Genomic DNA, 20,002 nt, shown 5'->3' on the forward strand with positions numbered 1-20,002 from the left:
AGAGAAAGAAGAACAAAAAACTCCCAAAGTTAGCAGAAGAAATCATAAAGGTCAGATCAGAAATAAATAAAAAAGAAATGAAGGAAACAATAGCAAAGATCAATAAAACTAAAACCTACTTCTTTGAGAAGATAAACAAAATTGATAAACCATTAGCCAGACTCATCAAGACAAAAAGGGAGAAGACTCAAATCAACAGAATTAGAAATGAAAATGGAGAAGTAACAACTGAGACTGCAGAAATACAAAGCATCATGAGAGGCTACTACAAGCAACACAATGCCAATAAAATGGACAACCTCAAAAAAATGGACAAATGCTTAGAAAAGTACAACCTACCAAGAATGAACCAGGAAGAAATAGAAAATATGAACAGACCAATCACAAGCACTGAAGTTGAAACTGTGACTAAAAATCTTCCAACAAACAAAAGCCCAGAACCAGATGGCTTCACAGGCGAATTCTATCAAACATTTAGAGAAGAGCTAATACCTATCCTTCTCAAATACTTCCAAAATACAGCAGAGGGAGGAACACTCCCAAACTCATTCTACAAGGCCACCATCACCCTGATACCAAAACCAGACAAAGATGTCACAAGAAAAGGAAACTACAGGCCAATATCACTGATGAACACAGACGCAGAAATCCTCAACAAAATATTAGCAAACAGAATCCAACAGCACATTAAAAGGATGGTACAAGAAGATCAAGTGGGGTTTATCCCAGGAATGCAAGGATTCTTCAGTATATGCAAATCAATCAATGGGATACACCTTATTAACAAACTGAAGGAGAAAAACCATATAATAATCTCAATAGATGCAGAAAAAGCTTTTGACAAAATTCAACACCCATTTATGATAAAAACTCTCCAGAAAGTAGGCATAGAGGGAACCTACCTCAACATAATAAAGACCATATATGACAAACCCACAGCCAACATCGTACTCAATGGTGAAAAACTGAAACCATTTCCTCTAAGATCAGGAACAAGACAAGGTTGTCCACTCTCACCACTATTATTCAACATAGTTTTGGAAGTTTTAGCAATGGCAATCAGAGAAGAAAAAGAAAGAAAAGGAATCCAAATCGGAAAAGAAGAAGTAAAGCTGTCACTGTTTGCAGATGACATGATATTAAACACAGAGAATCTTAAAGACTCTACCAGAAAACTACTAGAGCTAATCAATTAATTTGGTAAAGTAGCAGGGTACAAAACTAATGCACAGAAATCTCTTGCAATGCTATACACTAACAATGAAAAATCTGAAAGAGAAATTAAGGCAACGCTCCCATTTACCACTGCAACAAAAAGAATAAAATACCTAGGAATAAATCTACCCAAGAAGACAAAAGACCTGTATGCAGAAAACTTTAAGGCACTGATGAAAGAAACTGAAGACAATACAAACAGACGGAGAGATATACCATGTTCTTGGATTGGAAGAATCAACACTGTGAAAATGACTATACTACACAAAGCAATGTACAGAATCAATGCAATCCCTATCAAACTACCAATGGCATTTTTCACAGAAGTAGAACAAAAAATCTTAAAATTTGTATGGAGACACAAAAGACCCTGAATAGCCAAAGCAGTCTTGAGAAAGAAAAATGGAGCTGGAGGAATCAGACACCCTGCCTTCAGACTATACTACAAAGCTACAGTAATCAAGACAGTATGGTACTGGCACAAAAACAGAAATATAGATCAATGGAACAGGATAGAAAGCCCAGAGATAAACCCACACATATATGGTCACCTTATCTTTGACAAAGGAGGCAAGAATATCCAATGGAGAAGAGACAGCCTCTTCAAAAAGTGGTGCTGGGAAAACTGGACAGCTACATGTAAAAGAATGAAATTAGAACTCTTCCTAACACCATACACAAAAATAAACTCAAAATGGATTAAAGACTTAAATGTAAGGCCAGATAGTATAAAACTCTTAGACGAAAACATAGGCAGACCACTCTATGACATAAATCACAGCAAGATCCTTTTTGACCCACGTCCTAAAGTATTGGAAATAAAAACAAAAATAAACAAATGGGACCTAATGAAACTTAAAAGCTTTTGCACAGCAAAGGAAACCATAAACAAGACCAAAAGACAGTCCTCAGAATGGGAGAAAATATTTGCAAACGAAGCAAGTGATAAAGGATTAATCTCCAAAATACACAAGCAGCTCATGCAGCTCAATATCAAATTCAAACAACCTGGGCTTCCCTGGTGGCGCAGTGGTTGAGAGTCCACCTGCCGATGCAGGGGACATGGGTTTGTGCCCTGATCAGGGAAGATCCCACATGCTGCGGAGCCGCTGGGCCCGTGAGCCATGGCCGCTGAGCCTGCGCTCCACAACGGGAGAGGTCACAACAGTGAGAGGCCCACGTACCCAAAAATCAATCAATCAATCAATCAATCAATCAAACAACCCAATCCAAAAACGGGCAGAAGACCGAAATAGACATTTCTCCAAAGAAGATATACAGACTGCCCACAAACAAATGAAAGTATGCTCAACATCAGGAATCATTAAAGAAATAGAAATCAAAACCACAATGAGGTGTCACCTCACACTGGTCAGAATGGCCATCATGAAAAAATGTACAAACAATAAATGCTGGAGAGGGTGTGGAGAAAAGAGAACCCTCCTGTGCTGTTGGTGGGAATGTGAATTGATACAGCCACTATGGAGAACTGTATGGAGGTTCCTTAAAAAACTACAAATAGAACTACCATATGACCCAGCAATCCCCCTACTGGGCATATACCCTGAGAAAACCATAATTCAAAAAAAGAGTCATGTACCACAATGTTCATTTCAGCACTATTTACAATAACAGGACATGGAAGCAACCTAAGTATCCATCAACAGATGAATGGATAAAGAAGATGCGGCATATATATACGTTGGAATATTACTCAGCCATAAGAAGACACGAAACTGAGTTATTTTTAGTGAGGCGGATGGACCTAGAACCTGTCATACAGAGTGAAGTAAGTCAGAAAGAGGAAAACAAATACTATATGCTAACACATATATATGGAATCTTAAAAAAAAAGGTTTCTGAAGAACCTAGGGGCAGGACAGGAATAAAGACGCAGACGTAGAGAATGGACTTGAGGACATGGGGCAGGGAGAGGAAGCTGGGACGAGGTGAGAGAGTAGCACTGACATATATATACTACCAAATGTAAAACAGATAGCTAGTGGGAAGCAGCTGTATAGCACAGGGAGATCAGGTCGGTGCTTTGTGACTACCTAGAAGGGTGGAATTGGGAGGATGGGAGGGAGATGCAAGAGGGAGGGGATATGGGGATATATGTGTACATATAGCTGATTCACTTTGTTATACAGCAGAAACTAACACAACATTGTAAAGCAATTATACTCCAACAAAGATGTAAAAGAAAAAAAATTAATTAAGAATAGAGGGACTTCCCTGGTGGCACAGCGGTTAAGAATGCACCTGCCAATGCAGGGGACATGAGTTCGATCCCTGGTCTGGGAAGATCCCACATGCCACAGAGCAACTAAGGCTTTGCGCCACAACTACTGAGCCTGTGCTCTAGAGCCCGCGAGCCACAACTACAGAAGCCTGCGCGACCAGAGCCTGTGCTCTGCAGCAAGAGAAGCCACCGCAATGAGAAGCCCACGTGCTACAACAAAGAGTAGCCCCTGCTAGCCACAACTAGAGAAAGCCTGCGTGCAGCAATTAAGACTCAACACAGCCAAAAATAAATAAGTAAAATAAATAAATAAACGAAAGAAATTAAGAATAGAAAAAAAAAAAGATCAGGGCAAAAAAAGTAGAATGTTCCTCAGATTTCTTCAGACCTCAGTAAAGAAATGTATGCACAGGAAAAACTGAAAATATAGTTAAGTGTCAGATGAATTAGCCACATTAATGAGTAATAAACAAATAATGTCTAATAGAAAACTATATAGCTAAATAAAAATCAAATAATGTTTTTCTGGGAATTTCCTGGCAGTCCAATGGTTAGGACGCTGGGCTTTCATTGCCGAGGGCATGGGCTTGATCCCTGGTCCGGGAACTAAGATCCCGAAGCTGTGCACCACAGCCAAAAAATATATATATAATGTTTTTCTTACATTTCTTTCCAACGATGAGTTTCTGTGTGCATATTACCTATGCATCATTATTTTTCAGATTCCAGCTTTCCAAAGTACAAGGTATTTGTCCTGATATGGACCACACTGCTAAATATATTTATCTGACAAATAATTGAGCACCTGCTATGGGTATTATGCTGGGCACTAGGCTAGGTCCTGCAAATTCCCAATCCCATAAAAAGAAAAGGATCACCCAGCTTTAGAGATTATATTCCAATAGAGAAGAGATCAAAGTAAGAAACATGCAAATAAACATTAAAAAAATTCCAATAAAAGATACCTGACGATGCATTTCCATGAAGAGCCATCTTGATCATCTTGTTCTTCTATATACATTCTGACATTGTGATCTTGATCCAACTGGTACCAGTACATGAGGCCATCTTTGTCACGGCCAATTGGCTGGAGACGCATGGTATCGGCATCCTCCTCATTGATAATATTCTTGAATTTGAGATTGTCATCAAACTGACACTCACAGAGGTACTGGAAAATAGTCATGACATGGTTTAAAATACCCCATAAATGTTTCTCCATGAAAATAAATGTGATATGTTCAACCAAGGAACAGATTTGGGGATAGGAGAAAGAATACTTTTAGTTTTATCCATCTTTCACTTTCCTCTCTCCCCTTTTGTACACTTATTTTACAGTAACCAACTTTAAAACATAAATTTCTAAGTTAACATTTAATTTTTGTATTACAGAAATTTATAGGTTTAACCCAACCAATGACACAAAAGTGAAGTTATATTTTAAAGCAATGAGTCTGTTTGTACTAAAGTTTCCCAAATTTGTTCATGGTATAAAATTTTCAATCACTCCTTCTCTCTTAAAGCTTTTAGACAAACTTCATTCTTGAAATGGCTATCTGTTTTTGAAAGCTTGAGACATATACAGTTTTTAAGGAAGGCAGTCTTATTGATAACTTACTCTGTGGAATTCTCTTTAAAAAAAAAAAAGACATCACCAAATTGGAAGAACTGATTTTTAATTAAAATTTTTGTGTATGATTAGTGTATAAAGTCAGATTTCTTCCCTGAACCTATCTGCCCGGGCAAATAATACATGACGTTTCTATCATAGCCTCTTTGCCTTTGCCTGTGGTGTCTAGGCCCGTAGACTCTCTTCTATAAAGGTAGTTTTCCCCTTCATTATGCTGACCACATTGCTAATAATTAGGGCCAACACACTGAAGCAAGCAAGGAGAAAAAGGGGAACTCAAACTTGAAAATAAATCTATACTTTGAGAAGACCTATTTTAATTAAGTAGGTTTGGTTATGTGAGACTTTTATTAAGTACACACTGGCATGCCCCATGTCATCTGGAAAACTAATGATCAAATTACTAATTTAGTAAATCAGTAAAAGATTAACCACAGTTTACCGTATTTGTTAACAATGACTGTGAAGGCTGCAAATAATGCATAAAATTAATGTGGGGTTTACCCATTCTACTATTTTCCCTACAAGCAGAGATCATAAACCTAGATATACTTGTATATTGAAAAATAACCCAAAACAGTAATTCAAAGAACAGTTTTATCACCAAACAATAAACAAGAAAAAGAAAAATCTATTGTCCTTTTCTGCTAACAGTGAAAATGTCTACTTGGGGACTTCCCTGGTGGTCCAGTGGTTAAGACTTGGTGCTTCCACTGCAGGGGGTGCAGGTTCGATCCCTGGTCGGGGAACTAAGATCCCACATGCTGCAGGCGTAAGCCCCCCACCAAAAGTCTACTTTCTAGTTATTTCCCAATTCAACCAGAAGGAGTCAAAAGTGAATTTTTTAATTAAAATAACTGTAACAAATAATAAATTTATTACCTTTAAGAGTGCTAACTTGCATTCAACACTCATTTCAAGATAGCCTTTCTTCTCCATCTCCCATGCCCAGGTGCTGTTAAACTCTTGACATATCTGTCAGAGAAAGTTAAAGTCTTAATACATAAAAGCAATTTAAATTTACATTGGTAGTTTTGTTGTACAATTATGTTAACAGTTTTGTTAATATATAAAGGAAAAAGTTTATACCAAACACAACTGAATCCAATCCCACCCTGAAATGCCTATTACTTAAATATACCAGAAATGTTTACTACTGTCTGATGATTGAATTTAAGGTAAGCAGGGATCCCTGCAGCTTTCTCCTCTGCTCTCAAGAATTTTATACACACTTTTGTGGCACATTTTCCCAAATGCAAGTAATTATCTGATTCCACCTCTCCAAACAGCCTAGAAGTTCCTCGATGGCAAGAACAATAGTTTATTCATCTCTATGCCTACAATAGAAGCAAGCTAAAAAAACTATGCCAAACTGTAGGCACATTTTTATTCAAGTAACTCTCCAACTCAAAATCCTCCTAATCATGGGTAAAGATTCCACTGCTTGGCATTTGAGACCTTCTATAATGTGGCATTAACTTAAATTTCTAGGCTTCTCTTCTCATACAAACATTGCAAGCAAACCAGAGACTCTTTAAAAGGATGAGGAAAGAAGACTTGGATAACCATTCCACTTATCAGGCGATGCACCATGGGCTTTATGACCTCTGTGAGCCAGTTTCCTCAGCCATAAAAGGGGAGCAGTAATAATACTGACCTTAAAGATTGTGAAATAGGCATAAAAAATGATAAAAAGTACCTAGAAACTTCATGCTCTTTTTCCAATCCAAGGAACAAAGAGTATAATGAAGGCCAAGGGAGAAGAACCAATACAAGGCACAAAATTATCTGGGAGCTTGGGCAATTAGCTAGAAACACTGGCAGGAGAAAAACAAACAGGCAAGTGAAACTGCTTTATATAACCACCTCAACCTAGGAATAAGACCAGGCTGGCCCTCCTGGGAGGGCTACCCTTTTCCTCTCCTGTACCGGTGTCATCTTTTTTTTTTTTTTTTACCAAGTTAGGACAGAATGCAGTATGGCAAGGAACTATATCATGGGGGATCTTCAAAGGCAAAAAGGAAGAATGAGCTCTCCATTCTCTGGAATACCATACTTCCTCTGACTGACAGCACTACATTTTGTAGAGGAAAAAAATTGAGATATACAGAATAAGGGAAATTTCTGGAATATTACACAAGGAAGACCTCAAATGATTATATCAAAACCTAAAGGTCAACATGTGAATAGACACTTTGCCAAAGAATATATATAAATGGCCAATAAGCACAGGAAAAGATAGTCAATGTCCTTAGTCATTAGGGAAATGCAAATCAAAACCACAATGAAATACTACTTCATACCTGTTAGGATAGCTGTAATCAAAAAGAAGGATAGGGGCTTCCCTGATGGCGCAGTGGTTGAAAAACCACCTGCCAATGCAGGGGACATGGGTCCGAGCCTTGGTCTGGGAAGATCCTACATGTTGTGGAGCAACTAAGCCTGTGCGCCACAACTACAGAGCTTGCGCTCTAGAGCCCACAAGCTACAACTACTGAGCCCACGCACCACAACTACTGAAGCCTGCGCGCCTAGAGCCCATGCTCTGCAATAAGAGAAGCCACTGCAATGAGACGCCTGCGCACCGCAACGAAGAGTAGCCCCTGCTTGCCGCCAGCTAGAGAAAGCTCACGCGGCAACGGAGACCCAATGCAGTCAAAAATAAATAAATTAAATAAATTTTTTTAAAAAAAGGATAATAGCAAATGATGGGAATGTAAAATGGTGCAGCCACTTTGTAAAAAAAAGTTTAGCAATTCCTCAAAATGTTAACACTGAGTTACCACATGACTTAGCAATTCCACTCCTCGGTATGTACTCCCCAAAAATGAAAACATATACTGTACAAATGTTCATCACAGTATAATAGCCAAAAGGTGGGAACAACCCAAATTTCCATCAACTGATGAATGAATAAAATAATACATGGAATATAAATACAATGGGATTTTATGCATCCATGAAAAGGAATGAAGTAGTGATATATTGTACAGCACGGATGAACATCAAAACACGATGCTAGCGCTTCCCTGGTGGCGCAGTGGTTGAGAGTCCACCTGCCGATGCAGGGGACACGGGTTCGTGCCCCAGTCTGGGAAGATCCCACATGCCGCGGAGCAGCTAGGCCCGTGAGCCATGGCTGCTGAGCCTGAGCGTCCGGAGCCTGTGCTTCGCAACGGGAGAGGCCGCAACAGTGAGAGGCCCACGTACCGCAAAAAAAAAACAACACAAAAAAACCCCCAAAAAACCACGATGCTATGTGAAAGAAACCAGACATAAGAGGTCACAAATTTATGGAAGTTTGTATATGGAATTTCCACAGGAGTCAAATCCATATAGACAAAATTCGTTAGCAGTTGCTAGTGGGTAAGCAGAGGGAGGAACAGACAGTGGTGGCTATGGGCAGATTTCGTTTCAGAGTAACAAAAATGCTCTATAATTATGATAGTGTTCTACAGTTAAGATAGCGCACATCCTTGTGAATATGCTTAAAAACACTGAATTGCATATTTTTAAAGAGTGAATCTCACGGTATGTGAATAATATCTCAATTTAAAAAAATCAGACAGAGGGACAGTCAACAACACAGAGCCAAGCTTATGATTTGGATGAAGCATTTCTTGAGTGCTCTACTGTATACCATACCCCTAGAAGAAGATGTAGGCTAAAGCTGAGTGTGGGGAAGTTCAGTTTCACCAAAGGGGCTGAGAATGACACAGCTCCAAAGCATGGCCAACAGCTCACAGCGTCAGACACCAAATATAGCTGAACAACTGTTGATTATCATTTACTGTGTGAAAGGGGAGGAAAGAGAAAGAGAGGTAGATACAGAGATAATTAAGATATAAGCGTCTGCTTCCTCACTACTTAGCTTCAATTTACTGACCTTCATTTACAATGCTTAGAGTGTAAAACCTCTGTTGTGCTGATATTCAGAGATAAACATGCTATTCATTTTCTGTTTCTTTAAGGGCAATGTAGACATACTACTGTGCCATTTGAGGTACTCCCCCCCAACCAAAGGCACATTAATTAGATTTGCCCAAGTAGCCCTAACATGTTGTTACCACGAAGTAAATACTGCAAATAAAACCTGCAAATAAAAAAGGTACTCTAAATGACACTTAAATAATTCTTATGCAGGACTATATAATCTCACCAAGAGTCAGCAAACTTTTTCTAAGGGACAAACAGGAAATAATTTAGGCTTTGTGACCATATGGCCTCTTTTTCAACTATTCAACTCTGCTGTTATAGTGCAAAAGCAGTCACAGAAAATACATAAACAAGTAAGCTTCACTGTATTACAATACCACTTTATAAGGAAATTTGAATTTCATATAATTTTCATATGTCAACCATTCTCCCAACCATTGAAATATATAAAACCATTCTTAGTTTTCAAGCCATACATAAACAAGCAGCAGGCCAGATTTGACCCAGGGGCCACAGTCTGCCTAGAGAACCAGAAATTAGCTTTGTTTATCAGAGACTGTCTAGACAGTTATTCTTGGGACCTTAAAGCAAGGGGATCCCTAGTAGATTGGTAATTCACATTAACTCCCCATGTTCCAACTTGATTCTAACCAAGCAGCCTTGTATCAATATATAATTATAATTTGGTTTTGCATGCAATTCCTCTTTAGAGAATGTTCCAATATCCAAAACATTCATATTTATCACCATAAGTTATAATTCCATAATACTGGTTTTAAGTTTGACTCTCTCTATATGTAGTTAATGAGCGGTCACATCTTGTTGCTAGCCCCTGTATGGTGCCTAAGGAACAGTCTTTCTAATACACACACAAAATCAAATGTCCCGGGCCTGCAAGGCTGAATGCCATTCAGCCTGGGAGACCTCTTGGCTGGCTGCCTGCTATCACTCCAAAACTCCCTGTGTCTGTTCTTCTTAACTTCTTCTACACAGAGAAAAACAAGGTTGAGGATGGAAAATAAAGGGGAGGGGGCGTGGGGGCCATTTAAAAGTTCACATCAGCTCAATATTTATAAGAAAGGTAGTTTCACATGCCTACACAGCAAATACACAGAATTTATCTCAGTGAGATCATTAACATATTAATCTTAGATTCATATACACAATGGAAGTACCAGTAACTCTTCTCTTTTTGGCAGTTCGAAAGATAAGGCATTAAAAAGGAGGAGGGGTACAGAAAAACTGCAAAAACTCTCAGCATGAATACCCAAACACCTGCACTGAGAGAGCAGACCAAACTCTAGCATGGCTTCTATCAGCCTAAGGACACGTCCCTAGCACAACCCTGCTCCTCCCTCACTGCTGTCTAGAAAACTCAAGGTTGCCAAAAGAATTTATTGTTTGTTCTAGCCAATACCTGATCTAGGTCCCTCACCTCCTTTTTTTCTTTTTGGCATGCTGCGCAGCTTGCAGGATCTTAATTCCCCGACCAGGAATCGAACCTGGGCCACCGCAGTGAAAGCGCCAAGTACTAACAACGAGACTGCCAGGGAATTCCCCCATTAATTTTAAAAATAAACTTAAAATTGTAAACCTCTCCTCTGTCCCTCTGAGATGTGTATGTATCTCCTACAAGACAGGGTGTCCCCAAGGACCTGACAGCCATCCCTTTTGTATGTAATTATCAGACTCCGCGGGAAGGTAGAAGTCTAGTAACTTGCACAGTTAGCAGGCACAAAAGCCCTAATCAAGCTAACTTTGACCAACTCTCATACCAGGTGTTTGTGATTTTTGAATTTCCCTAACCCTGCTTGACCCCTTTACTCCCTCATTACCATCTCCCCAACTCCCTCATTCTCCCTTTAAAACACCAGCCACCTCTGGGCAAATTGAAATTAAGCTCAAGCTCCATCTACTACTGTAACCGAGTAGGACCCCATGGGGGCCTTCCCAGGACAGCCCTTTCCCCCATATCCTCTGCTTTAGCTCCTCTCTGAAGTACCTAGGTAACAGTATTTGATGCCCATTTCCTGAGTTGTGAAAACCCCCCACCAAATGGAAGATGTTAACTACTTGATGACCGTGAGCACATAGGCCCAGGCCTCCTGGAGCCTAAGGACTGATAATGTGAACCCCTGTGACTCCACCATTCCCTCACCACCAGCCAATCAGAGAATTGTGCATGAGCTGATCACATACCCTGAGAACCCTACCCCCAACCTGGCTTTTAAAAATGCTTTGCTGAAACCCTTCGGGGAGCTCTGGGCTTTTTAGGGCTTGAGCCACCTGTCTACTTGCGTGGCCCTGCAATAAACCTTTCTCTGCTCCAAACTCCGATGTCTCGGTGTGTTTGGCCTCACTATGTGTCGGGCACATGAACTTGCACTAACACTACCACCGTAGTTATTGAATAAAATCAGTCATTACAGCCTTTAACTAGTGTCTGCCATTGTTTACCTTTGATGGGGGAGTCCCTGAATATCATTCAGATGAAAACCTTTATTTTAACTGAGAGACATGAAATTTAAAGAGATTCATTTATCCAGCGATTCCACAAATATTTATTGAGTACTTGTTCTATGGCAGGAACTAGTCTAGGACCTGGAATACCATGGTAAAGAAAACAACCAACCTGCCACCATGGAGCTTATATTCTAGGAGGCAGTCAAATAGGTGAACATAAGAAAATATCAAGTAGAGACAAAGGCTATGTTGAAAATAAAATAGAATACTGTGAAAGAGGAAAGTCTGAGTGCTACTCTGCATTGGGTGCTCAGGGGAGGCCTCATTTTAAAAAGTTGACATTTGACACAAAAAGTTGAGACATGACTGATAAAACAGAAATCAGCCACATGAAGACCTGGCATAGGAATATTCCAGACAGAAGAAACAGCAAGCACAAAGCCTTAAGGTTTGGCATATTATAAAACCACAGAACAAAATCAGTATAAGTGAAGTAGAGTAAGAGGGAGAGCAGCAAAAGATAAAGCTGAAGAGGTAACCAAAGGCCAAATTTATGTAGGCCAGGGTATGAAATTAAAATCTAATTTCAAATGTGATGGATTTTTTTACAATTTTTTGTGTGGGGGTGGGGGTGGGGGGGAGAGCATAGCTCATACAGAATATTGTGTTAAATGGTGGAGAGGTTGTGTTGAAAAGGGAACACTCCTACACTGCTGGTGGGAATGTAAACTGGTGCAGCCACTATGGAAAACAGTACGGAGGTTCCTAAAAAACTAAAAAGAGTTGCCATATGATCCAGCAATCCCACTCCTGGGCATATATCCAGAGGAAATTCTAATTCGAAAAGATACATGCACGCCTAATGTTCATAGGAGCACTATTTACAACAGCCAAGACATGGAAGCAACCTAAACGTCCATCGACAGATGAACAGATAAAGAAGATGTGGCATATATATACAATTAAATACCACTCAGTCATCAAAAAGAATGAAATAATGCCATTTTGCAGCAACATGGATGGACCCAGAGATTATCCTACTAAGTGAAATTAGAAAGAGAAAGACAAATACCGTAAGATATATCACTTATATGTGGAATCTAAAATATGACACAAATGAACTTATCTATGAAACAGAAAGAGACTCACAGACATAGAAAACAAACTTATGGTTACCAAAGGGGATAGCGGGAGGGATAAATTAGGAGTCTGGTATTAGCAGATACAAACTACTATATATAAAATAAATAAACAACAAGGTCCTACTGTATAGCATAGGGAACTGTATTCAATACCCTGTAATAAACCATATGGAAAAGAAGACCATATATATATATATATATATATATATATATATATGAATCTCTTTGCTGTACACCAGAAGCTAATACAACACTGTAAATCAACTATACTTCAATTAAAAAATTTAAAAATATTGTGTTAGTTTCAGGCATATGCCCAGGAATGGGATTGCTGGATCATATGGTAGGCTCTATTTTTAGGTTTTTTGTTTGTTTGTTTTTGTTTTTTGCTGTACGCGGGCCTCTCACTGTTGTGGCCTCTCCCGCTGCGGAGCACAGGCTCCGGATGTGCAGGCTCAGCGGCCATGGCTCACGGGACCAGCTGCTCCGCGGCATGTGGATCTTCCCGGACCGGGGCACGAACCCGTGACCCCTGCATCGGCAGGCGGGCTCTCAACCACTGCGCCACCAGGGAAGCCCCTATTTTTAGTTTTTTAAGGAAATTCCATACTGTTTTCCATAGTGGCTGCACCAATTTACATTCCCCCCAACAGGGTAGGAGGGTTTCAATATGATGGGAGGATTTTACATGGGGGAATAATTAGATCGGATTTATGTTTCAAAAATGGCTGCTGTGTGTAAAATAGATTGCAGAGGGAAAAGAATGGAAACTAAGAAACCAATTTTAAGGCAAGAGATAATGATGACATGGCCTATAGTGGTGGTAGTGGGAACAGAAAGAAGTAGACAGCTGTATTTCAAAGGTAGAATTATAAGGACTTTTGAAAGAACAGATATGGAAGGTGAATGGAAAGAAAAACCAAAGGTGACATCTAACTTCCTTGCCTTGAACAAATGGAAGGATGAAAGTGCTTTTAACGAAGATATAAAGGAATACCTGAGAGAAAAGAGATCTCTTTCGTACCTAATGAGTTTGAGGTATGTATTAGACATCTAAGAAATATCCTTCTCAAAGTTAGTGACTGAGCTGAATCTTGAAGCTTATGACTCCTGGTTCAGAGATCTTTCCACTGGATCATATACAGTCTTTTTTTTTTTTCCGGTATGTTGGCCTCTCACTGCTGTGGCCTCTCCCATTGCAGAGCACAGGCTCTGGACGCGCAGGCCCAGCGGCCATGGCTCACGGGCCCAGCCGCTCCGCGGCATGTGGGATCCTCCCGGACCGGGGCACGAACCCGTGTCCCCTGCATCGGTAGGCGGACTCTCAACCACTGCGCCACCAGGGAAGCCCCATATACAGTCTTTACTTAAACCTTTTCAAATCTGAGTCAAGAAGAATTTTTTGGCTGAGCTCTGAGAAGTCATCTTTGTATCCCTAGCTTGTGACAAAGTATGAGACACACAGCAGGTACAAAACAAATATCTGATGAATACATGAAAGACATAGAAAAACAATGTTTTTACCTTAATTTAAAATACTATTATTTTAAGATAACCACCAATAACTTCTATAGGCAACACAACACATCTCAGGGAACATTATAAATTCTTACCAGGATAATAATAATAGCTAACATTTATTGTGTGTTTACCATGTGACAATACTATTCCAATTGCTTTAAAATATTAACTCAGTCAATTCTCACAAGCCTTAGATGGGTGTACTGTTATCCTTAGGAGGTTCTGTGCTTCAGCCAAGAAATAGGAATTAGTATCTCTAGTAATTTATGGTGAAATTAGTAATACATTTAAGACACCAATTAGGTCAGTTATCACCAACCAAGCTATGGAAAAAAGCTAGACTGAGAATTAGAAATCATTCAGCTCCTTTATTATACTCAAATTACACCTCACCAAGTCCCCCTGGTCTAATACTTAAATATGTACGACTATTTTGTATATAATATTCTTTCCAGAGGACTAAATGAAACATTTACTGAGCACATTTAGTATTTGGAGGGCAAAGATAAATTAACAGACAGTCTCTGCTCTAAGAAGTTCAGAATTCAGAGAGCGAGATGGTCATGAAAACAAATAATTATAGAGGCAGAAAGCAGTCAGAGTCATCTACAAACTGAGTAACTGATATATCTATGAACTACTATGAAAATACAGAGGAGAGAAACCCTTATACAGCCAATGGATGAAGGGCGATCAAAGAAGTTTTATTTAAGTGGTGACATTTATGCTAGGACCTAAAGGATGAATGAGGTTTTACCAGAAAAAGAGGTAAATAAAGAGTATTTCAAGAAAAACAGAACAGATTATGAAAACCAATGGGGATATGAATATTTTGGTATGTTCTGTCAATGTGAAGGCGAATAGAGGAGCTCTTCATGCTGAGCCCTTAGAATCCTAGATCATGAGTGTTGGGGGGTGGGGGTGGGTAGAGACAAGGCCATGAAAGTAGGTCATGGCTCATAAATATGAGGACTCAACAAGCATTTGGAAGTACTGATGAAAAACAGTTCTATTGCACTGCGCAAGACAGACAAGAGTATAGATTCCGAGGTCAAGTAGACCCACTAAAGCCCGTTTTGCAATAATTCACGGGAAAGGTGATGAAGCTGCAGCTAAACCTGGCAGAGGATACTCAAGAGAAGGAAGATTCAGATCGTTAGTACACATATCTTACAAAGCAACAACAAGCTTTATGCCTAGTATATTACCAAGTAAATGTTTTACTATTTACAGTAGAACTTTCACAAACATTATTTCATTTGGGGTGGATGTTCTGTAAAACTACAAGATTTTTGAAAGCAAAAACAAAGTCTGATTCATCTTTCTATTTCCTACAGTATCTCCCAAGTTCAGGGCCTTGCTAATAGTGGACACTCAGTATTTACTGTATCAATGTTCTCTGATATAACTACAGAGTCAACTTACTATTATGACGGGCTATCTGGGAACACTGCCTATAAGAATGTATATTAAGAGTTATACAGAATGGATGTTTCTTTAATTCCTTAAAAATATACAGGAAATAAAAGACTGTCACTTATTTCAAGTTGGAAGGTGTTGAACCACCATGGAGAAGACAACTGTTTTGCCTGTTTGGGGGCTGGAGAGGGTGGGTGGGGGTTACTGTTATACTTACTTCAGTGCTGACTGTATGCAGGTAAATGGACAAGGTCTGTCGTCTGTTTAGGGACCTGTTTTGTATTCTCCCAACCCTACACCCATTTTTCTTTGCTTTCTTTTTTTTTTTTGCGGTACGCGGGCCTCTCACTGCTGGGGCCTCTCCCGTTGCGGAGCACAGGCTCCAGACGTGCAGGCTCAGTGGCCATGGCTCACAGGCCCAGCCGCTCCGCGGCATGTGGGATCCTCCCGGACAGGGGCACAAACCTGTGTCCCCTGCAACGGCAGGCGCACCCTCAACCACTGCACCACCAGGGAATCCCCCTCTTTTTTTTTTTTTTAAGATGTTGGGGGTAGGAGTTTTTATCAATTAATTAATTTATTTTTGGTGTGTTGGGTCTTCGTTTCTGTGCGAGGGCTTTCTCTAGTTGCGGCAAGCGGGGGCCACTCTTCATCGCGGTGCGCGGGCCTCTCAGTGTCGGCCTCTCGTTGCGGAGCGCAGGCTCAGTAGCTGTGGCTCACGGGCCTAGCTGCTCCGGGGCATGTGGGATCCTCCCAGGCCAGGGCTCGAACCCGTGTCCCCTGCATTAGCAGGCAGATTCTCAACCGCTGCGCCACCAGGGAAGCCCCTCTTTTCTTTTTTGAATGTACTTTTTTGGTTTTTAAACCAAGGTTGTAGAATTCCAATTTTTTTTTCAACCTTGGAACCTTAAGTAGAATGCCCTCAAACGGACGGATTTTAGTCTTTAGAGAGTCAGTGTGTGTGTTGCTGCTTATTTAAATACAGTTCAGGTGGGGCCCCAAGAGTGCCAAGGTCCTCCCTCTGCTTTCCAGATGCGCTTCTTCTTCTAAAACCAGGAGAGGTGAGCACCTGAGCAGGGAATCGCACGTGACTTAATTTAGTTCACCGGTGCCTACTCTGAAGTGCTGGGTGTCCGTTCTTGAAGAAACAAACTCACCGGAAGGGCGTGTTTCCTTATTATATACTAATAACTTCTTATATTAATTTGTACCAGAAGTTCCTTGACTGTGACTTATGCCAAGTAATTATGAAGATTTTTTTTCCCCGAGTATTGCATGAAGGCTACCAAGTTGGAACAGGCAAGTCCTGGATGTGAAAGCTTTAATTTATCTACGTCATTCATGTGTTATTTTTGTAGCTATAATCTCTATTTTCTTATTTGATGACCGCTGAAGTGTTCCTAGACCCTGTCGTAAACCTAAGAGTTGATGCATTGGTGCGAGCAGCTGGAAGTTCAAGATGTTGTTGTGATTCTTTTTTTCTTAATCCCCCTTTCGTACATGTGATATTAAGCAGACGATGAAGTGTTACTCTTGAGGATTTTAACAAGGAAGGAGAAAGAAAGACCCACATTTCTGGGGGAAGTCTTTGCCCCTCTATGTGGAAAAGTGGATTGAGACTGTTCTCAAGTCTGTCTCTTGGTAACTGCACCTGACTTTAGGATCTAAAAATAATTTTTTTTTGTTTTGCCAAGTTGTGCCTTTCCTTCTGGAATTGTAAGTGAACACAATAATAGTACCTATTTACACTGTGAAGTGGATATTGTTACAGAAAACACACCAGAGGCTTTCTCAGTTGTTAAGCTAACAATGCCTTGTGAATGTATGATCTACGGAGAAACCCCTGTAGTTTTTACCTGCTGATGCCGTCTGTCGGAGAATAAATTTTGGATGGTTCTTTTTTTCACCAAAAAAAAAAAATATATATATATATATATATATATATGAAATATTTCGATGGCAAGATTTCTCTTACAACATGGTTTTGAAAATCAAAAGAACACAAAAACCCCAACAACTGACAAGAACATAGGTATGTATCAGTTAATTAGTGCCTTCCACAAAAAGGATAAACAGTCCATTATTAGGACTTTATTGTACGCCAGACACTGTGCTTGACATCAGGATAAGTAAGACACTACAACTCCTGCTAAAGGAACTCTTAGTGGGACAGGCAGCTGGAATCTGTTAACCTACAAATTTGGCACATTTACACATGTCAAAAATTTGAGAAGCTACTCTCAAAAGTACTCTATTCTGAAGTCTTAGTTAAGGAAAAGGTACCTTGCAAGTATCTGACAAAAATCCAGCAAGAAAAATAAAATCTCTACCATAGCTATTTTGTATCATAGGTAAGAGTAACCATATACCTAAAATAGGCCTAAATGGAAAGTGTGATTGGTAAGTACCTCTTTCCAAAACATCTACTTTATATCAATAATCTAAATAGAAAGGGAAATAAGGCTTTAGTATAAAATAGATTGAGATTCAAATCCAGGCTCTCTCTAACAGCAGTGTGATCTTGTCTAGGTCAATCACCTTTCTGAATTTCAGGATCTTCACCTGTAAAATGGAGGTTTTGTTGCTAATAAAAGAGATGAGATTAGGAAGATCAGATACTCACAGTGCCACAGCTACTTATATAAATGCAAACCTGAAAATGGATCCAGAAAAACACCACAAGAACCAACTGGAACATAGCAGAAAATACACAGAGAATTAAGAGCTGGTAGGAAGTATATTGGTATTCTTCAAACTGTACATAAACATTGTTTCATGACACTTTTGTTTCAGATATATTAAAAAAACATGTCATATTTAAACAAAATTATTGGTGACTGATTTAATTCCCTACTTTTATTTTCTGGGTAATTAACCCTACATTATACTGAATGGCTTGCCTTGTTATACTCTGTATCCAATATGATAGTGAATATATGTTGAAGCTAAGATCACTGCCAGATCTAGAGAAAATTCCCTAAATGCTGCCTTTTTAAATACTGTGAAATATATACGAATTTAGTATACAGAGATATAATGTTTACATATAAATAAACATAAAATTTGCCATTTTAACCATTAAGTGTATAATTCACTGGCATTTATCAGTCACATTCACAATGTTGTATAACCATTAACACTTTTTATTTCCAAAAGTTTTTTTTATTATCCAGACAGAAACTTTTTTTTTTTTTTTTTTGGACATGCCATGTGGCTTGTGGGATGCTAGTTCCCCGAACAGGGATTGAACCCTGGCCCTCAGCAGGGGAAGCGCAGGGTCCTAACCACTGGACCTCCAGGGAATTCCTTCCAAACAGAAACTCTTTACACTTTAAGCAATAAGTCCCCATTCTCCTCCCACCCTGCAGCACCTGGTAATCTCTAATCTACTTTGTCTCTATGAATTTGCCTATTCTAGATAGTTCTTATAAGTGGAATCATCCAATATCTGTCCTTTTGTGCCTCGCTTCTTTTACTTAGCGTAATGTTTTCGAGGACTGCCCATGTGGTAGCACATATAAGAACTTCATTCCTTTCCAGGGATGAAAAATATTGCATTGTATGAATACACCACATTTTGTTTATCCATTCATCTGCTGATGGACACTTGGGTAGTTTCAACCTTTTGGCTATTATGAATTACGCTACAATAAACACTGGCATACAAGTATCTGTTTGAGTCTCTGTTTTCAATTCTTTTGCGTATATAGCTAGGAGTAGAACTGATAGGTCCCACGGCAATTCTATGTTTTGCTTTTTGAGGATGTGCCAAACTGTTTTCCACAACAGCTGCACCATTTTGCATTCCCATCAGAGTTTCAATACCTCCACAATCTCACCAATACTTATTTTCCATTTTTAAAAAAGTCATCCTATTAAGTATAAAGTAATATCTCATTGTGTTTTTGATTTGCATTTCCCCAGTGACTAAAGATGTTGAGCATCTTTTCATGTGCAAACTATTAATCTTTGTATATCTTTAGAGAAATGTCTACTTAAAAATTTTGCTCCTTTTTAAACTTGGGTTGGTCTTTTTGTTGTTGAGTTTTAGGAGTTCCTTATATAGTCTAGATATTAAGTTCTTATCAGTCATACGATTTGCAAATATTTTCTCCCATTTTGTACGTTGTCTTTTCACTTTCTTCATAACGTTATTTGATGCACATAAGTTTTTAATTTTGATAAAGTCCAATTTATCTATTGTTTTTCTGGTTGCTCACGTGCTTTTGGTGTCAGATCTAAGACTCTACTGCCAAGGCCAAGGTCGTGAAGATTTATCCCTATATTTTATTCTAAGAGGTTTATGGTTCTAGCTCTTTTAATTAGGCTGTTATTCCATTTTGAGTTAATTTTTGCATATGGTATGAGGTAGGGTATCTACTGCATTTTGCAAGTTGTTAAATCTCAAGAAATACATATTTCATACTACAAGCA

The 20,002-nt window shown here is 39.3% G+C and overlaps 1 protein-coding gene across 2 annotated transcripts in view; it reads right to left on the minus strand.

Moving 5' to 3' along the window:
• The window catches only part of RSF1 (remodeling and spacing factor 1), a 169,909-nt gene that overhangs the window by 67,602 nt on the left and 82,305 nt on the right, over positions 1 to 20,002 (minus strand). For both annotated transcript variants that reach the window (XM_022593906.3, XM_022593903.3), the window contains exons 3-4: positions 5,970 to 6,062; positions 4,423 to 4,628 (exon numbers count right to left, since the gene is read on the minus strand). In XM_022593906.3, the coding sequence (XP_022449614.1) occupies positions 4,423 to 4,628; positions 5,970 to 6,062 (299 nt within the window). The remainder of the gene's footprint in view (positions 1 to 4,422; positions 4,629 to 5,969; positions 6,063 to 20,002) is intronic.

The sequence above is a fragment of the Delphinapterus leucas genome, chromosome 7, assembly GCF_059928025.1.
Source record: "Delphinapterus leucas isolate spDelLeu-1000000601 "Yukka" chromosome 7, BTC_Dleu_Yukka2, whole genome shotgun sequence".
In the NCBI taxonomy this organism is placed as follows: domain Eukaryota; kingdom Metazoa; phylum Chordata; class Mammalia; order Artiodactyla; family Monodontidae; genus Delphinapterus; species Delphinapterus leucas.